A 19,782-nucleotide genomic window follows, 5' to 3' on the forward strand; every position below is an offset into this window, starting at 1 on the left:
AGTAACACAAAGTTTAGGGAGACACTTTGTTTTGTCACTGAGCTTTCAACAGCTAGACTCCATTTGCATGAGTTGTGGAACAGGTTTTGAGTAAACGTTTGGTAAATTGTAGAAATATCAAGGCAGACATCACATTTTAGTAAAGTGTTTCACACAATTTTATATTTTTGTTCTAAATCCATTTGAGGGCATCTGCAAAGTGAAAGTGTTTTAGACTTTTCCTAAAAGTATTTGAAACGTTCTAAGTGGTTGACAAACCTGTTAGGCAATGTCTTTCTTCTTCTTCTTATTGCAACACTTGACAGTTGTGTTTGATCATGAGGTACAATTATTCAACCAACTCTGTTCACAACATTCATTACTATTCATTACCTATAAGTTTCAAGACTGATACATTTTCAGAAAGGGGGGGAGCTACAGTAGAAAGCATAGCAACAAAAGGTGTACATATTTATTGTCTTTGATATGATCCAAGTTACAGAGATGTAGCTCTAGAAAAATAAAATAAATGTTAATATGACACATAGTGTAAATGTCCTACTACATGACAATAATTCATACAGATTTTAACAATAGAAATCATTGAAATAATGTATAAGGTGGAAAGAATATGTATATCTGTAGAGTCAGTTTATCGGTTGTCAATTAATGAAGAAGTGTGACAAGAACAACTGAGGAAACGTCAGACATCACATAGAAGTTGAGACATTTCCTTGTAAAGTGCCATTGAAAAATAAAAGCGGTAATGAAATACTTCTGCAAGATTATCTATCATGAACCACCATTTACAGTGAATATCTCCCTGGAAACGTTACATGCTGAGTAACCATCACTGTCTTTGTACTATCACCATTACTATCACCATTATTTGACTCAATCCAATAAAATGCCACTATATCAATATATAAATGTGTACCCCCCACAAAAGGCAAATCAGATAATGGACAGTATGTTTATGTTAAATATTTTATATAGAATGGAAAGAACCAAAACAAAACATAATGCTGCATTAGATTATTAGCAGTGTTTAAATGAAGATAAATAGTCTAGCATTCAGAAATGTCATGTTTAACAGCTGTCTACAGGAAGTGTTTCTGAGAAGTCTCCTTATAAAACCACACTGTTGTATTGATCATGCCATTTATAACCAATGCATATTTCCCCATCATGACAAAGAAGGTATCCAATTGTTAAAATACTCCTTGTAAACTAAACCAGACCACCAGTCCACATTTGGCTTCTTGCTCTCATCAAACAAGCACTTGCTCTTATTCTTTTGTTGTATGAAATGTCATCAAACTTCTCTTCCCCACCCTTAATCAGATGATGAAACGTGAAACAATGAAATTGTTCATTTTTGGGTTCGAAAACAGGGTGGCAGTTTTTTTTATTCTTTCTATTTGGCCTTTTCGGGAGCAGATGAGACAGCCAATGGTTCTGTTTGAACTCCTGCATCTGAATGGCGTTTACCCTGTGAGTGAAAAAACAAACATATCCATTGATCCAAATATTTATATGAGCATGTTCTTTTGGTAGAGATTGACTTGACCTATGCTCCAACTAGAAGGCCTCACAGCTGCTATATTTGAGACATTGTTTCCATCTAGTGGGTGTTTGGAGGAACAGTGGTGGAACAGTGTTCACTGCGGCAGAAAGCAGCATGTTCAACAATGACAGTCATGAATCTCACCCCAACATGGTAAACATGGGTTCTGATACAATTTGAGCAACTTGAACAAATGGTGCTCGTCTGACCTACCAGGTTCTTAAAGAACAAGTGGATGGAGTTCCTCTTTTCCATTTTCCTGGGTATGTTGGCTGGATCTTCTCCACTCTGAGAGGTCGCTGACTGGTTGTCCACTGGGGCCTCTGGTGATGGGGCCTTGGGGGTGGCTTTAGGCTCCTCCTTAGTCTTCACAGCCTGGGCAGCTTCAGGCTCGGCAGGAGGAGCAGATGGCTCCTTCTTGGGCTCTGCAGCCTAGATACATTACAAGATCAGATGATCAATTGGAGGACACTGTGTGAGGCTTCAAGCAAGGATCCAAAGATGATTAGATATTTTAAACTGCTATAGTAGTATTTAAATATATTGTTTGGTACAATGAGACACACAATTGATGTGACTCAGCATAGTCTGTGTTGTTGTATGACAAGTGAACAAGCAAGCATTGCAGTAGCTATTAAAAGCTATACATGATTATAACAAATGATTAATAGAAAAGAGGGCCTTTGTCAAAACATCTGTTAGAGCATGTATTGAATGGTCGATATCATTTATTTTCCCGGGATAGTTCACACTGTGATGGAGGTTGTTTCAATAGGGTAGTACCAGCATCTGAGATCACTCTTGTTAATTTGTCAATGGCAGGCGTGTGTCGCCATTTACCCCTCCCGTTGTTCTCATGAGGAGTCGGACTCCACTTGCTGAGGCCGTCTGGACTTTTGAGGCCATTTGATCTAGCAGCATCTCAAATTCACATTGCACTGTTATTCTCTATGATATGCATTTCTAATATTGTCTGAAAGTTAGATTGACTGTGCATATCCTAAATAATACCTATCCTGTATAAAAATCCCATTTTGTATGGAGTAGAAGTACAATCATGAGTATGTGATATTATTTACCTTGCTGGGCTTGAAAAAGGATTTAAAAGTAGAGGCTTTCGCAGGAGCTTTTGTTTCCTCTGGAACAGGTGGTGGTTCTGGCTTGGGAGCGGCTTCCAGAGTGCTCGCCTTGGAAGCATCCACCTTCTATAGCAGGCCAGAGGGGAAGGCAACACAAAGGTATTGAGTTTTAGTTAGCAGGAATAAAAGCATAAGGGAGCGTTTGAAGCAAATGTCTGCCACCTGCAAGCCAGGAGAAAGATCCCACCAATGAGTAGAGAGGAGGACAATGCAAATATGCATAGATGTGGTCTGATACCACAACTGTCAGAAAGCAGCATGCAATCCACAGTCATCATGTGTGCAATAATTACTGCTACCAGTAGACTGCTATTCACTTCATGCATCCAAGCAAATGAGAGAGACGTGGGGATCACAAGGGAATTATCCACTAATTTACCTGGACTTCTATTGTTTGTGGCACCACTTCTGATGTCTGTGGGAGTGTGGGAGAGCAGAGTGATGTCAATCCGGCCATAAACATATGAAATACATGGCAAGATGTACAGCAATATGGTTCAATGAACAACTGTATTGGATACAGTAATGGAAGGATTGGTGTCTGGTGTTAATATGGCCATTTATACTTGTAACATGGGTTGGATTGATTCAAATGAAATGTGTTCAAATGAATGCATGTAAATGTAAAAAGAGGAAAGGTAGATATGACAGATATCGAAACATGCTGAAACACATGGATGGAAGGACGATCAGACCATGGTGACTGTTATGCTGTTTCTTTGAACAAAGGGGATGGGAGAAATGTGAAGGGAGGACAAGAAAAGCAGTCTGTGCTCTAGACCTTTGAAACTCCAACCTTTGTCAAGTTGCAATGATATCATTAATACAATTACATGATAGATGAATGCAACAGAATGCCACTGTGCCATCGGTTAAAAAGCATGTCCTTTACCACTGCACTGGGCTTCACAGGGGCTTTGGCTCCACTTGATGTGGCACCCTTGGCTTTAGATGCCTTGAACCAGAGCAGTACCTCAAATTAACATCAATCTGTTATAATCGGACACATTCCATCTAAAAAAAGATTTCCTGTGAAGTAGCTCAACTATGATTTGATGTTGTTACTTTGTATAGGCAGGTGTACATTTACCTTTGGGCGGAAAAGTATGCTGAATGGACTGTCTTTTGATGATTTCGCCTTGGCAGCTTCAGGTTCTTTGGCAGCATCCTTTGCTTCTTCTTTGGTTATGCTTTTGACAGGTTTGGCGGCAGTTTCCCCTTTGCTCTCCAGTGTTGGTGGTGCCGGGGGTGGTGGTGGAGGGATGGACATTCCCTTCGGTGCTGTGGAAGCTGGAGCATCTACTACTTGGGCAGCCTATGAAAAGGAGAAAGAATCATCCCATTTAAACTCTTCAAGTCCTAATCAAAGATACCAGAATGTTTGGACAAATAATAAGTGTAAAAATGAAAACAGCCAAGCGACATTCACTTTCTGCAAGATGTACGGTGTACTCACAGCTGTTGTTGGTGCTGTAGGGGTCTCCTTCTGAGACAGTGACAAATGTAAACATGAGAGTGCTGTTTCAAAAGTGTATTTACAATTTTGGCTCTTCTAAGAGGTTGTGTGTAACGCCTGTCTCAATAGTTTGCTTAAGAGACCTGCAGTGGTCTCTTTAGCAACAGGCTACATGTATTTGGATTCCATGACTGAGGAAGATGCCATCTGGCCTGCATGCAGAGTTCTTCTCAGATTTGATAAAAAATGAATGCCAGTTATGGCAGAATGCTGACACTACTACTGATTTAGTAATAACTGAAGAAGTAATGCATTACAGTATTGTTCTTTTAGGGACATATTTCAGGTTATTTTTCGAAAAGTCTAACTGTAGATCTCTGTAGATTCCCTTTTTGTAAAGCTCTCTCTTGGAAGTCGCTTTGGATAAAAGTGTCTGCTAAATGAATACATGTAAATGTAAATGTAGATCTCTACTATGGGGCCTAAGATTCTATGATACTGAAACAGTAAGATTTTGAGTCATGATAATAATAACTGCTTTTACTTTTGTGAGGTCATATTTACTTATTTAAACACAAATCACATGAAAAGATTACCTTCTTTCCAAAGAGTGTTACACACTTACAGTATGTCACGGGAAGAGCATGTGATTAGTGTACTATTGCAAATGAGCAGTCGGTGCAAAGGCCATGAAGAAAGATGATCGCTTACCGGGTCTATGGCAATATCTGGAGAGGCTTTTTCCTTTTTGGGTGTTTTAGTGGGATTAACCTGTTTAGCATGGGAGTATTTAAATAAGTATTTAAATAAGTGCATACAACCATACAAAAAATGACTAAAATGTAACCAAGGCATATGCAAAAGCACAATTTTTAATTCGTTTTCAACTGTATAATGTTGGAATGTTTTAAAGTTAAATACAGTAGCCATGTTCAACGGGACAGATGTCTTTCAGTTATACACACATTGGCGCCTATGCAAGGATAACGACAAGGTACACAAAGTGCACATAGATCCTCCCTGACAGAGCTCATACAGTACATGCAGTCTCACTGAAACATCCATTGTGCTCTGGAGATGGCGTAGGCCTGCCCTCGCTCTATCTTCACACATCTCAACTTCCAATTGCACAGGCCTCCCTTGTGAGCTCACATTATGGGGCGAACAATAGGCCACCACATTCCCGCATGTTCAAAGACTTGATTAGCATAGGGCTGGGGCAATGTTAACTCTTTAAAGAGGCATCATTCCAAAAGAAGCCATGATGAAGAGGGAAACACAATGGTGTCTTGTGTAACCTTTCCTTCAGACATGGTCAGTGGAGCACACATTTCTTAGAGACGCCCTCAGTGCCGAAGAGACTGCCTTTAGACACACTTTCACATACAATAAGCACAGTATCTAACAGTGCAACACAGTTTCAAGACAATGACAACACTGATGAATATCAGGCGTTTTCAACAGACCCAATTTTTTCAGGTTATGAGGAATTGATTTCAGTATGATTTTATTGTGGCAATTTACTTGGAGTTGTACCTTGTGTATGTACCATAGATGCTCAGCTGACTATCATCACGTGTTCAATTACTATCAATTACTACGTTATGATTCCAATCCTAACCATAAACAGATGTTACATCTCCACAGAGGTGTAGTTGACACTCTCTTAAAATGTCATTATCCTCCGATTTACAGAATGGTTATTATTTTACAATATTTTACAGTACCATTCACTTGTTTATGTTCAAAACACATTTTTAATTGGTGCTGAGATGTTACACTCAATTCAAAAGGAATAATGCCTATCACAAAATCACAATGAATGATACAATAAAGTATGTCCAAGCGAATGTTCAACTTACTAGTGTTTTGAAGAAGTTCATAACTGTATTCTCTTCAGTGCTCTCCCCCTCTTGAGTTTCCACAAGGTGATCCCTGTCTTCACCAGCCTCAGATGTTGTGCCTTCCTCCGGGGTAGGGGTGACAGACACACAGTTTGGCTCCTTAAATGTCACTGAATCTTCCTTTGGCTCAGCAAGTTCCTATGGATAGCCACAGAGAATGAGCTCTTGGAGATGTGTTGGAGCAGCAGAGGAGCTGATATGCAGGCACTGTTAATCAAAGCATTGAGCAGGGAGCACAATTCCAACCATGCCTCTGCCTACTCAGGGCTCTATCAACAATCACCCTTTTATTAATGTCTGTGCCCACCCCACCAACCCCTATTGGTATTCTGCTATGTTCTACACTTCTGGCTCTATGCTTGGAGAAATGTAAGAACATGTTTTTATCTTGCTTCAAGGCAAATTGATATTTGTCAAATGTACAGCTTTTTTATGTGATGAGAAGGGAATGGATCCCACATCAATTTAACATAGATCATTCTTAAATATGACAAGGATCATTACTCAGGCATGTGTACAGACATCAACTAAGAATGTTTTTAATTGTAGTTGAGTCTACAATCAAATGCAGCCTTGTGTCAAAAAAACTATTCAGAATGTGTTATTTTTCCATCAGCACAGCTGTCATAAAGGCTTGAAAAATAGTGGGGGTCAAAATGTTAAATTCACATTCAGTTCTTCCAATTATCATATGCTCAAGGATGTGTGTTTGTCTGGATACAGAATTGAACCCAGCATGAAGCGATCCTGTGGCCTTGGCCTTGAAGTCTCAATAATTTCCCTAACTGCAATTACATCCATTTGCTCTACTGGTTGGCAGCTTACTTTTCCAGCAGATAACTATGGTTCAACCCCAATCAAGTATATATTATGTGTAAGTGAGAAAACATGATCTTGCAGCAAGGCCATAGTATGCTGATATGTACTGTCTAAAAGTAACAAGGCTGAAACGTACAATCTTGCCAAGCTATTAAAATTAAGCAAAGCATTTAACCTATAATTTTTTCATCGCCTTTAGTGAGTGTTGTTTGTGCTTGGATCAGTTGGGGCTATGTGTGTATGTACGGGTGAAATATCTAGCACATTTTATGTGCAAACTGTTCACGCTTTATTTTAGCAGACAATTTGTGTTGATTTGTGATGTATTTTGAAAACGTCTGTTGGCACACACAAGCATTATTTATACATAACAAACACTTTAATTAAAAAAATATTATTAGTAGTAGTATTTGTAAGTATAGAGAACTTGTAACATAAGACTTGAAAGTAAACACACTGTTACATTCAATCCTGTCAACAGTGTGATAGTGTAATTCTAACATTTCACGTTACTCTCCTGTACGTCCACTTGTAGTTTAATGCAAATAGTGTAGCCCTGTGCAACCGACTCAATATCTACAAGCTTAAATTGTGATTTTACAAAACTCTGTTTGCAAGCTGACTCGAGATGATTGAGCAACAGTGAAAATGATGTATCATCTGGAGGTTTGCTGAGCACCTTGCTGCTATCGTCTTTCAGTTTCACAGCAGCACTACTGTCTTCCTGGGATTCAACCATGGCCTCTACGGATTCCTGGGCACTGGAAGGAGGCGAGGTGAGATCAGGTTCTTCAGTGCCGTCCAAGTCCATTCCAGAGTCTGATTTACATAATTGTGCTCTCTTTTCCTTCTCAGGCTGAGGGCTGTCTTCAGCTTCCGCTGCCATGGCCTCAACCTCCGTTTCAGCCTCAACCACAGCCCCAACAATCGCCTCAGCCCCAGCAATTGCCTTTTCAACTTCAACCGCAGTCTCTTCATTTTCAGCCAGCACAAGAACCTTGGGGATTGCCTCAACGACACTGGAATCAAGAACACACACCACCACTTCCAAGGCAGGAGATGTTCCCTCTGCAGTAGGACTAACACTTTCTTCCACAGGCACATCAGGAGAGATGGAGCTAGACTCAGAGTCTTGAGTGGTTTCTGGTTGCGCATCAGCTGCCACATCCTTGTGGTTTGATTCATTTTCAGACTCCTCTTTGACGCCCTCAGAATCAAACTCCATGATAGCACCCGACGCTGCAGCACTCTCTTCTTTAATCTTATCTTCTGGGACTTCCATGACACCACTGGAAGTCATTTCTAGGATAATAGGAGCCTCTTCACAGGCATCATTCTCACCATCCTCATCTATAGCCTCAACCTCAACAGCCTCAACAACTGCCCACACAGTTGATTCAGCCGCTTCGAGTTCCGCTTCAGCTTCTTCAACCTTCCCCTCAACAACATATGCAGCACTAGCAATTGCACCTGCAACAGTGGCATCAACCTTAACATACTTCACCACTTCAAAGGCAAGGCTGGTGATTTGGTCTGCTGGTTCTGGATCTGATCCACTGGGGGGTTGTTCTGCTTCTGGTTGCAATGTGTACTCCACCTTTGAGTGTTTTGATTTGCTCTGTTTTGAAGTTTCATCTTCGCACAATTTAGATGCGTCAGCAAGCCGATTTAGTAAATCCTTTGTAATGAGAAGCAACATCATTGTTTGTGAGGGATGAAGATTTATAGACAATCTGTTCCGGGGACGTGCACAATCATATACTTACAAATTACAGGAAATATGTTTATATATGTTTATATAAGTTTATACTTACAGATTGTGGGTCATCAGCTACAGGTGAAGAGGGATTTTCAGTGGGGATATTTGTCTCCTGCAAGTTATCCACAATGGATGAACTCTCTGTTTTCTTTTTGAATAGCTTGTCAAAGAAGTTAACTTTTTCCACTGTCTCCTTGGGATCTTTCTTGGGTAAATCAGGGGAGGGGATTTCAGACTCAGCTGGAGTCTCCTGCTTCTGTTCCACATTCTCAGGGAGACATGGATTCTCTTTAGGCACAGGAAAACTGGAATCATCTGTCTGGTCAAGTGCTATCTCCAATGAGAGGGTTGATGTGGGGGCCTCACAACTTTTCTGCACTGCAACCTCACTGACAACTGCAAAAGAGATAGCAGTTGTTTGTTGATACAGGAATCAGGGAGGTGACACCACATATCCCCTTTTTGGGCAATCAGCTGGTGTACTTTACCAAAGGAGTTCCCAATTGATAGAACCACCATGATGAACTATTCCAAAGATTCATGTTAAAAGCTTATAGGAAATCACATTAACATGTGCTTGAGGACAGGTACAATTAAGTGACATGGCTTAAATGATGCAAGTCAATATTAGGTCTTCAATAAGCTTTGAGTCATGGGAATCCTAGTACATGACTGTTGATCCACAGTAAGACAACACTATGACAGATCAAATAGTTAAATTAGGCCCATACCTGAGGCAACGCCTTTAAATCACATTGCAGGCCACACCACCCAGTAGTCCTTCAGGCTTTTGTGTTTACAGAGACTTAAGTGAGGTTTAGCACTTGATCTTAACTAAGCTAATAACTCGAGGATGAGTCGAAATGTCATGTAGCTAAGGAGCAACATCAGCTGTAGACACATCATTGCACAGGCTGGTAAAAGCTGCTGATGTTCAAGGTTCATTATGGTAGTGAAAAGTAAGGAGGTAATCAAACACTAACAAGATACATTGACATTAAGAGATTATTAATCATTGTCTGTGATTGATAATGGACGTATGATTTACTCACCATTGTTTTCCAAGAGTTTTATAGCGTGGCCATTGAGTCCTCCATTTTGATGCTGCAGAGTGACTTCTTCAACCTACAAGCAACACAGTTGTAGAAATAAAACACCCTGATAGTCATCCAATAATGTCCATGCTGTGGCAAAATCCTTGAATATATCAAGACAATATTATTGTTGGTTCCTGTACCTTAGTTTGGAGCCCATTTTGTTTGTGAGTAGATTGCTCATTCCCCATCTTTACCCAAGAAGAAGACGTGCAGGTACAGATCAACAAGTAGCTAAAATACATTGGTTGTGTGTTATAAACATAGAACATACGTGATAATACAGTATTGGTATAACTAAGTGAAGTCATGTTTGATTTAGAGGACAACAGAGGGATCTGTTTGCTTTACTACACAGAGGATTAAAATAGTTATTGTACCATGCCTTAGATTACTTACCTCGAGCCTCCTCCTTTAATATTTAAAATATTTAAATCTTGTGGAAAAGCAACAAGGGCTATCCGTTTGTTGTATTCTCAGCCTTCGGAAAACTGAAGGTGCACTTGCTTTTCAACCTGCTATGTAGTGTACTGTGGATATCCTCCAGAGTACCCAGGTGTTAAGTCTGATCTTGAAGGGGTGTGTCTTTCTTTCATCAATAAACTAGGTTTTCTTTTTGAACCAAACCTATAGCCTCATCAGCAAAAGTCTCTGTTACAGCATCTCTGATCCACTCATGCTAATCTCTTCAGTTGTCTGATGTCTTCTTCATTATAATGTGATGAGTTTAGCTCTATCAAGCATATTTCCTCTGATATCACAGAGAGTCTGAGTCACATTGAGGGGTGGCATATGTGCTGATTAAGGTGTGGTTTGTAAGAAACAGGATGTGTGCGAAGGATATCCATGTCTCAAATAAACCATTGGCATAACCGTGTATTTACTGTGGCACTAATCCAAAAAGTTGACCAGTTAATTATGTTTGTAGTTTAGTTTCTTACTTAACCTCACAACAGCTACTTCCCATATCAAAGAAAATAAAATTTTACATTTTGGCACCCAATTATGTTATAATGTATCGATGTTCAATACTGATATCTTTGTTGGTCAGAAGATAATATTGATTTGTTAAGAAGACCATTGACAGCACCGATAACTCCTAATCAAGGCAAACAAAGACTCTGGTAATCTAATTTTCAAATGATTGAAGCTTTTCACATTTGGTCCATGGTGACTTCATGTGAACCTGACACTATTAGGCAATCATTCAAGGATTTGAGAGATCCATCTTGTAGGAATCATTGGTACACCAATATACAATATCTAAGATGGTAATAATAGGAAACATCTCACAAAAATGATGATCTAAAAAGGGAAAGTATTCCAAACAGAAAACAAGACCACTGATGCTATTCTACCAGTAACCAACTGGTAGAATAGCTTTTGGCTTAAAGTGGAATGAACAATACATTCTAAGCATTCAAACTACATTCCATGGATTCACTGATTTGCCAAACATCTCCCACTGCTGCAGAGAAGGCGTGTAGGGGCCATTCTTTGAAAAACTTTTTCCATCGGACCAGCTGAAGAATTCACCACAAGAGAAATAATAATAAATATGACCTTTCAACAACAACATATACATACATAACTTTGGTCAAAACTTTAAACAAAAGAATTCAGAATAAAGACAATATCTGTAATATAAATGCAATATGCTGAAGGAAAACACTGTACTGTGGCCTACATGGTGAGGCGGAACTCAGATTGCCCTAGTTACTGTGAACTTTTGACAAGGACAAAAGAGATGAAAGACCTCACACAACCTCTGTTCAAAGATCCAACTCAAATGTTTCGTCTGTTTAATTATCCAACCATTTTAATGTTTAATGTGAAATCTGTAAGATGTTTTTTTTGTCCTCCCTGCACCTAATATTAATGTGTTGCTTTATGAAATATTTTTCCATGTGTCCCAAATCGAAAATAGTTGTTAAGCTCTAAAACTGTAGTAACTCGTGCATTCAACAAATATTTGAACCTGGGAGCAGTTCTGTTTGTTGTTGAATATTTGCAGAGTGAAAGTTCCGGTTCCTCCAATCACGTGTTTAAATTGGAACGCATTTGCACACTTCTTTCAGCCTAAATCCAAGGTTTTGTAACAATAAAGTATAATTTCCTTTTTAGTAATATTTTCAATGTAATGACATTATATGGCAGCATTAACTATCACTATTGTGATTGAACATTAAGAACAATTGCATCAGACAAAGATGAAAGGAAAACCGTATGTTTGTAGAAACTGAACATTTAGGCTGTGGAGTCAATGTGCCGACTTGTTTTTTTGTTGAATTAAAAGAATTGCTCACTAGGTGGCGGCAGCAAGTCACATGTAACTGACTGACACACGCGAAGAAGTAATCGGGCGTGTTCTAAAGATGGCAGCCACCATGAAGAAAACGGTTGTAAGTAAAAATCCAATTCAACCATGAGTCTGTTTTAAAGGCTTCACAGCCACAATATATTTTTTGTAATAGAAAGGTTATGACACTTCACTGCAGTTTTTCTGTTAGTGGCTGACTAGACTAGTCAGCAAATAGGCACTAGAAGAAAAAAACCTCGTGCATTGCATTGGGGAAGCAAACTGACAGCTGAGCTCTTTTCGCACAAATATAGCTAGCACTAACTGTTTCACACTCATGATCTAGCTACCTAGCAAACGAAACCCTGTTGCCAGTTTTTGAAATATGCAATTCATTTAGTTATCTTAGCTTCGGTAACTGATTTGCTAAATGTCTGGCAATTAACAATGATGTTTACTGATACACCTTAATCTTTGTTCCTCCTTCCCCACAGGGAGTTGAAGACGTCAATGTAACGTTTGAAGATCAACAGAAGATTAACAAGTTTGCACGGAACACAAATCGAATGACTGAACTGAAGGACGAAATAGAAGCTAAAAAGGCAAGTTCAGACTTGTCATATTACATTCTCATGTTACATTTTCTTCCATGATGGCCTTTGATTACCAAGTAACCATGAGTTGCATTCACCTGGCTGGCTGCTGTTATAATACATCCTTGATTTACTTACAATCCACCTTATGACTGATTTGTTATTGTGTACCTTGATGATAACTGCAATTGCTTATTTTCTATTTGGTTTAGAAATCTCTTCAGAATTTGCAGGACGCCAGCGATGATATCATGATGTTTGATGATGACACATTGCTGGTCCCATATCAAATTGGCGACGTTTTCATCAGTCACACCCAAGAGGAGACGCAAGAAATGCTAGAAGCTGCAAAGGTAGGTGGTCAATTTATTATTTTACTCTAATTATCCTTTAGTGTTGAATGAAAACTTTTAAATAATGGTTTTGAGCAGAGCTATACATCCATACTCAATTTTGTCCACAGGAAGGGCTAGAGCAGGAAGTCAAAGACCTGGATGGGCGAGTATCAGCGATACAGCAGGTGTTAGCAGATCTGAAGGTTCAACTTTATGCCAAGTTTGGTAACAACATTAACCTGGAGGCAGATGAGAGCTAAATACTGCTGGGCTTAACAACTCAACATTGACATTTATGCAGTTCACAACCAATACACGTCATTTGCATTCACATGTTTTTATTTTGTACCTATTGTACTATCATATACTGATGATGTTGGTGATCCGATTGTTATTTCTGTTGTGGGACAAAAAGATGATCTCAAGGTTGCATTGGTGTTAGAATAAATGCTAATATTTCAACTGGTTTATGTTGGCAGTTTTTGTTTACCATTGTTTAAACATAGAATCCTTTCAGTACCCCCCCTCCTATCCCTGTTTGTGTACCACATTGAAGATAGCATTTCAATAGGTACATCAATACCATTATAATAATGTTGTTGATTATTTCAAATGGCTTGATGTGGACTTCTTCCATGCTGCTTGGATTTAGATTGATTGAGAGCAGAATATAACAGACTTCTTAACAGCCTTCTGAATTGAAGGGAAGCCATCTTACAGGCTTCTGTCAAGATACTGTTTCATCTAGACATTTGCTTCGTACGATCAATAATGAACAGTATTGAACTAACTGAGGCTCTCTTATTTCTAAATGAAGAGATGAATGCCATAATACTCATCAGAATACATTGACTATTGAATGTAACAATGACAAGATAATTTATATGCATTGAGTGAGGGTATAAATACAAGAGTTTTGTTGGTGTTCTAAAGGGTTTAGATGACATGGGGTTGCTCAGCTGATGAGCATCACCACTACAGACATTTTTATAAAGAGACAGTCTCGTTTCGACTCATGCAAACACTGAGAAATAGGAACACTGGCTGATTATTGATACGTCTATCATTCAGTAGAATGATTTAAAATCCAGACAGTCGGGATATCATTTTTCCAACTGTTTTGTACTGGAATGGAGTTCTTGCACAGCAAACCACCATGTTGGCTCCTACCAAGACATAATTTATAGACCTCATTAAAGCATGCCCTAAAGTCCTGCCGTCTTGAGCTAACAAAGTATCAAATAAATAAAGTTCAGTGTTCTAGCGTACACCTCCGGTGGATGGAGGTCTCAATTAACAAGTTCTTCCCATGGGCTTCCAGCAGAACATTCACTGTGAAGATTAAGAGGAATTCTACCCACATATTGGCTTTATGCACAGCTTGTTAAATCCTGGCGCTGAAGAACGCATGGAAATGACAGAACTTATTTCCCAAGTGGTCTTGTTTTCTTTCTCTCTCCCTTGTCTGTTGTGTTGTGAGTTCTCATTAGTCTTTGTCCTTTTCTTTTCTCCTGTTTTTATGTTCATGCATGTCTCTCTGCAAAGGGATTCTATTTTACATATTAACCCTCGTGCTGCCTTCGGGTCACATGACCCAAAGGTTCATAACGAACCATCGTTGTGTTTACCCAATTTTACCCAATACAAAAACAAATACAAATAATTTTCTTTTAACCATTCCAATGTGGGGGGTCTGAGACAGCCCGACAGTTAAAAGAAAATGCTTCACTTTGTTTTTGTATGAGGTAAATTTGTCGCAATACGACGGTGGGTCACAATGACTGATGGGTCAGAATGACCCGAAGATAACACAAGGGTTAAGTAAAGTCCCACTGCAGATCTTCATAAACTGAACAGCTGTTTTAACATTATGACTCCCAGAGAGAGAATCAGAAAGGGGTTTAATTGCCATGAAAGTTTGCACAGATAAGGAATTTACTTTGTCAGGAAGGTGCATACATTAAACAGAGAAGTCAGTAGACTTACAGTTGCTTTGGCTCATTTCACGAAACAGAAATGACATTCTCAAAATAACACGTGCAAACCTCCAAGCCAATGGGCACTTGTTCACAACAGATTGGAATTTCTCATTCCTTTAACCCTCGTGCTGCCTTCGGGTCACATGACCCAAAGGTTCATAACGAACCATCGTTGTGTTTACCCAATTTTACCCAATACAAAAACAAATTAAAATAATTTTCTTTTAACCTTTGCAATGTGGGGGGTCTGAGACAGCCTAGCTGTTAAAAGAAAATGCTTCACTTTGTCTTTGTATGCGGTAAATCTGTCGCAATACGACGGTGGGTCACAATGACTGATGGGTCAGAATGACCCGAAGATAACACAAGGGTTAATCAAATTGCAATTGTATTAGCACATCCTTGCAAATGACAAGTACTATTGCCTACAGTTTGCACAAATTTCAAATGATTTAGCACATCTTTGCAAATGGTTAAGGACAATTGCCTTCAGTTAGGCCAATTACTGATTTAATATATCTTGCTGGTCTAAACTGACTGTTGCTTCTCAGTCAAGTGGTTATTCTATGCAAAACATATTGGCATAATTTCCTTGTGTACATCATCACCTGCACAATAGTTCACTCCACTGTCAAAATCGTTCAGGCACATAATACCATTAAAAACATCATGGTATATATTGTAATATGGATCTCTTGGATCATCTGTTTACAATCATTGTCAGGTGCAACTAGAACTTCACTAAACAAGGGGACACATCCGATCACCAATCACACTGTAAGTTTAGTTAGCTGACACAAGCTATCCAGGAGTATAAATGCTTCCATCAAATATATAGAGCTTGTCCCAGGCCAGCTCGGGGGCAACTTCACCATGTGTGCTGCCGTTTCAGAGAATGGTGTAGTAAACGACATTCCCAGTCTTGGCCCATACAATACCCAGAAGCTCCTGGCGTTCTTGGACCGCCTGCACTCCGATCTCATCCCTCTACATGAGAGGGGTTTGGTAGGGCCTCACTTGCTTACATTTGTCATTGTGTGGGACAATGTAAGCTTCCACCGTGGCCCACTCATCAGGGTTCACTGCCCATCGAAGAATGCGATGGTGCTCTTAGCACCTTACTCCCCATTCCTCAATTCTATCGAGGAGTTTCTTTCTGCATGGAGGGTCTATGAGCATTGGGCTCAAAACCAGAGGTCCCTGCTCCAGGCAATGGATTCTGCTTCTGATGATGTCACAGCAGATCAGTGTAGGGGATTGTTGCGGCATGCACAACGATTCTTCCCCTGTTGCATCGCAAGAGAGAACATCAGATGTGATGTCAATGAAATCTGTGGCCAGTCAGTGTCTCTGATGGAGGTGGAGAGGTGATTCCACCATTGGGGGGCCAGACAGGAGAAGAGCTTGGGTTGGGAGCGGGCGTTCTTGAGAGGTGGGACCACCAGACGGTTGTCAGAAGAAGATCATAGGTGGCGGGTGGGGGTGTAAGGCTGGAGGAGAGACTTGATGTAGTCGGGTGCAGTCCCGTTCCCCGCTCAGAAGGTCAGTACCAGGGTCTTGAATCTGATATGGGCCCTGGTGGGAAGTCAGTGGAGGGAGATGAGGAGCGGGGTAACATGTGAGCGTCTGGGTAGATTGAAGACATAGTATTCTGGAAAGAAAACATCTACAGTAACTGTAGCACAGTGCACATGAGGGATATTTCTAAGGTCCACTGCCATACTGACAAAACATCTAAACATTTTGACCTGCAGTGTTTACACAATGCCAAAGGGACTTTTCATTTTGGGGACATTGACTATTTGTATGAGAAAAGGTTTACATCTTGACTGATGAGTTGTCTGTTTTGGGAGAGATATGACCTTTTGCAGGTGCGCCATGGTGTTTTGCTAAACTATCTAGGTTATTTTGGCAACTGTATTTAAAGCTTTGAGAATGTCCTTTTTTCAGAGAGATGAGCCACAGCAATTGAGAAGGAACTTTTCATTTTGGGGGCACTGACTATTTATATGAGAAGATTATTTGGTTTTGAAGCATGACCACTGTTTTGGATGAGATATGACATTTTGAAGATGATCTATGTAGTTGTGCTGAACCATAGAGGCTATTTTGCCAAATGCACTTAGAGCTTTGAGAATGTCATTTCTGTTTCAAGAATTGAGCCAAAGCAATGGAGAAAAACGTGTTAAAGCCATTGTAAAGCCATTGTAAAGGCAATGGAAACTGACATAAATAGTCACAGAACACTCCAAAATAATTGAATATGAACACTAATGTTATAATATAGTGTTACATTCCCATTTTCAGTTATCACAATAGTACTGTATTTGAAATGCCTAAGGTGTACCAGCAGAAACAGCCCAGCAGGTGTCTCCATCTCCGTATGAAATCAACACCACAGACACCTTCAACTCTGACTTTCTGAACCGATATTATATCACAATATTTGTTTTAAATCTAATATAAATAGCTATACGATAGTGTGAGGGGCATACTGTATCTGTGGGTGGCCAGCTGCTTGGGGAGCTTACAATACTGCCAACAGTATAAAAAAAATAAAACAAATGCGCACAACTTTGATACAATTCCTTCACAGACATTTTATCCAGCAAACACTGAAGGTTTGTTGATGTAAGGCTGTGCTTTGTGTGTGGAGTATTTGCTGGTGTCTCTGAGCTTGTGCTCACCTCATGTTTCTAAGGAAAGCTATTTGCTCTTTGTGTGGTGGAGACTATCTCATGTTAGATGATTCACTCAATCTTCAGACAACACCACAGCAACTGTTTTGTAAAGGATCTACGCTTCCCCAAACCTTATAACGATGTGCCACGTAGTGTGCCATAGCTACATGTCATTGATAATAATTTAGTCAGAATTAGGGACATTTATTAAGATTATGGGATGCAGGCTACAATCTTCTTAAATTCTACAAGACTATGTGGAGCTGCTACATACTCTGCAACAGCAGAACATCCTCCATTTAGTTTTTTTTGTGTGATGAAGTGTCATGAGATGTGGGAAGTATTGAACATTTCCTATAAAAATCCTTAGTTTTGACAGCTCAAGTATGAAAGATTATAGGAGCATGACAAGTGACAGTCAGGGGATATAATAAATATTATAAGCCTAAACCAAAAACACATAGAAACAGCTGAAGTGCAGAGAAACCACAATATTGGGACTGAGAGTGAATATGTCAGTGCAGTGAAAGAGTATTTCACTCAAGGTCCAGAGGAACTGCCACTTTAGGAATGATCATAGACTGAGACTTTTGAGATTAATTGATATCCTGATAATTACATTTCCATCACTTTCTGTGGCCTCCGGAAATAAGCCTGCTCCTTGACTGTCATTTGTCTGTTTTGAGGAATATTGGCTGTGAATTTTTTCAGGAATACCCTTAATGTCAATGGTTTCATTTCAGACCATCAAGTTGATAGCCCTGGACAATAACAATTAAGAGGCACAAGGGCAGTAGTAAAGCCAGACTGGTATTCTGAGGAGAAATATGAGAAAATACCAGTAAGCTTTCAAACTTATCATTTAGATACTGGGCATCCTTTTTGATCAGTAGTCTCTAATATGCACAGATGACTGCTTCACATCACAAATGCATTACCATATCCACCACAGCACAAAGAACAAAATAACCCACCAAAAGTAATAAATTGGAATTCCTCCAATCGTTTTCATGAATATCATTACCAAACACCCTTTGACAATTACATTGCAAAGACCTTGACTAGACTGGCACATCCCAAGGTTTTCAAATAACATTTAAAAATATTTTTCAAGGAAGTGATGGAAAACTCGATTTCACATACAAGCTCTCAGAAGAGACTCTAAAGGTCAAGGGATGTCATGTTTGGCTGCAAACAGAAGGTTTGCACACCAGCACTAATGTTGACACTCTTACTGTGAAATTATTATTAAGAAATCAATAAAAAAATCGTGTTTTTATCATGAAATGACTCCTAATTGCTCCAGTCTAACACTAATCTGATAGAGATGGAACTAATCATTCTATCGTGATGGTGACAAATCTATACCCATAGTTCAGTAAACCAGGTGTTTGCGAAACAAAGATGACAGAACACTATCCTCCACCATGCCACTCAAGCCCCTGTTACTGGAGGCTGGTTTTTGTGACAAGGTGTTAACACTTTGAAATGTGTTCGCTTTATCACTTAGGTGCCAGCAACCAGGTGAGGTTGAATTGGCAACAAGATTTTGGATGTCATGTGTCTCTGACACACTAAACGTTATGAGCTTCATACAGCAGCAATGAACAGAAGACATCTGCTTAAAAAATAAGACATTTTGCCTAAAACATCCTTACATATAAGCATATTTATGGTCAAGCATATTAGTGTACTATGGATAGAACACTGAAATGTACGTGTGATAGATCTGTTAAATGACTAAATGTAGATCAACAGACTGTGTTATGGAAGTGCTCTCATGGTATGTATAGTGTCTAACACCCAGACACCGGTGTACGTAGGTGTGCGTCCCACATTTATTTTGAGTGAGCTACAATGCCTACTTGTGTTGAACACATACGCTATAAATACCACCTAATACTTTCACACTACAAAACATCTTAATTCAACTTCTTAAACCAAAGTCATGTGAAAATGCTGAAAGGTCAGCTGCCCTCAATATTCCAGAACATCTGACAGAATGATGCAACATCTGCTGCCTCATCTGCTTCTCTAATGAAAATTTCTGTTTATTAGAAATGGAGTGACACTGTTCTAATTGGTAGAAACATGAGTCCATCTGAGATACTTTACTAAATGAATACCAGGTAGCAATAGAACAATGAGATTACTTGTTTTCTCTGTCTTCGGCTCAAA

General features: G+C 39.5%; 2 protein-coding genes across 9 annotated transcripts; one reads left to right on the forward strand and one right to left on the reverse strand.

The window, feature by feature from the left end:
- Positions 1-437: 437 nt before the first annotated feature.
- On the reverse strand, positions 438-10,484 carry bcas1 (brain enriched myelin associated protein 1). Of its 8 annotated transcripts, none has more exons than XM_062458836.1 (14): positions 10,117-10,478; positions 9,861-9,951; positions 9,676-9,748; positions 8,679-9,019; positions 6,004-6,183; positions 4,853-4,912; positions 4,142-4,168; positions 3,776-4,000; positions 3,578-3,640; positions 3,065-3,100; positions 2,626-2,751; positions 2,387-2,467; positions 1,760-1,978; positions 438-1,471 (listed from the first exon to the last, which is right to left on the reverse strand). In XM_062458836.1, exons 2-14 carry the CDS (start codon positions 9,906-9,908, stop codon positions 1,397-1,399), a joined length of 1,554 nt encoding a protein of 517 aa, XP_062314820.1. In that variant the 5' UTR covers positions 9,909-9,951; positions 10,117-10,478; the 3' UTR covers positions 438-1,396. The 8 variants fall into 8 exon arrangements, with proteins under 8 accessions (XP_062314820.1, XP_062314819.1, XP_062314822.1 ...); XM_062458835.1 differs by having other exon boundaries at positions 4,142-4,171; positions 10,117-10,476; XM_062458838.1 differs by lacking the exon at positions 4,142-4,168.
- A 1,528-nt stretch (positions 10,485-12,012) lies between these two features.
- pfdn4 (prefoldin subunit 4) lies at positions 12,013-13,410 on the forward strand. The gene is made up of 4 exons (XM_062458842.1): positions 12,013-12,119; positions 12,511-12,618; positions 12,822-12,962; positions 13,073-13,410. The coding sequence occupies exons 1-4, from the start codon at positions 12,093-12,095 to the stop codon at positions 13,202-13,204; spliced, it is 408 nt and encodes a 135-aa protein (XP_062314826.1). The 5' UTR covers positions 12,013-12,092; the 3' UTR covers positions 13,205-13,410.
- Positions 13,411-19,782: the final 6,372 nt, after the last annotated feature.

Source organism: Osmerus eperlanus, chromosome 4, assembly GCF_963692335.1.
Source record: "Osmerus eperlanus chromosome 4, fOsmEpe2.1, whole genome shotgun sequence".
Taxonomy (NCBI): Eukaryota; Metazoa; Chordata; class Actinopteri; order Osmeriformes; family Osmeridae; genus Osmerus; species Osmerus eperlanus.

What these genes read in the sequence shown, in the direction of transcription:
- bcas1 (XM_062458834.1), bottom strand. Translation starts at nt 9,908, where the DNA reads ATGGGGAATGAGCAATCTACTCACAAACAAAATGGGCTCCAAACTAAG. An exon ending in AAAACTCTTGGAAAACAATG is followed by an intron (nt 9,020 to 9,675) that starts GTGAGTAAATCA and finishes TCTCTTTTGCAG; the next exon opens with TTGTCAGTGAGGTTGCAGTG. An exon ending in TAGCTGATGACCCACAATCT is followed by an intron (nt 8,543 to 8,678) that starts GTAAGTATAAAC and finishes CTCATTACAAAG; the next exon opens with GATTTACTAAATCGGCTTGC.
- pfdn4 (XM_062458842.1), top strand. Translation starts at nt 12,093, where the DNA reads ATGGCAGCCACCATGAAGAAAACGGTT. An exon ending in CCACCATGAAGAAAACGGTT is followed by an intron (nt 12,120 to 12,510) that starts GTAAGTAAAAAT and finishes CCTTCCCCACAG; the next exon opens with GGAGTTGAAGACGTCAATGT. An exon ending in ACGAAATAGAAGCTAAAAAG is followed by an intron (nt 12,619 to 12,821) that starts GCAAGTTCAGAC and finishes TATTTGGTTTAG; the next exon opens with AAATCTCTTCAGAATTTGCA.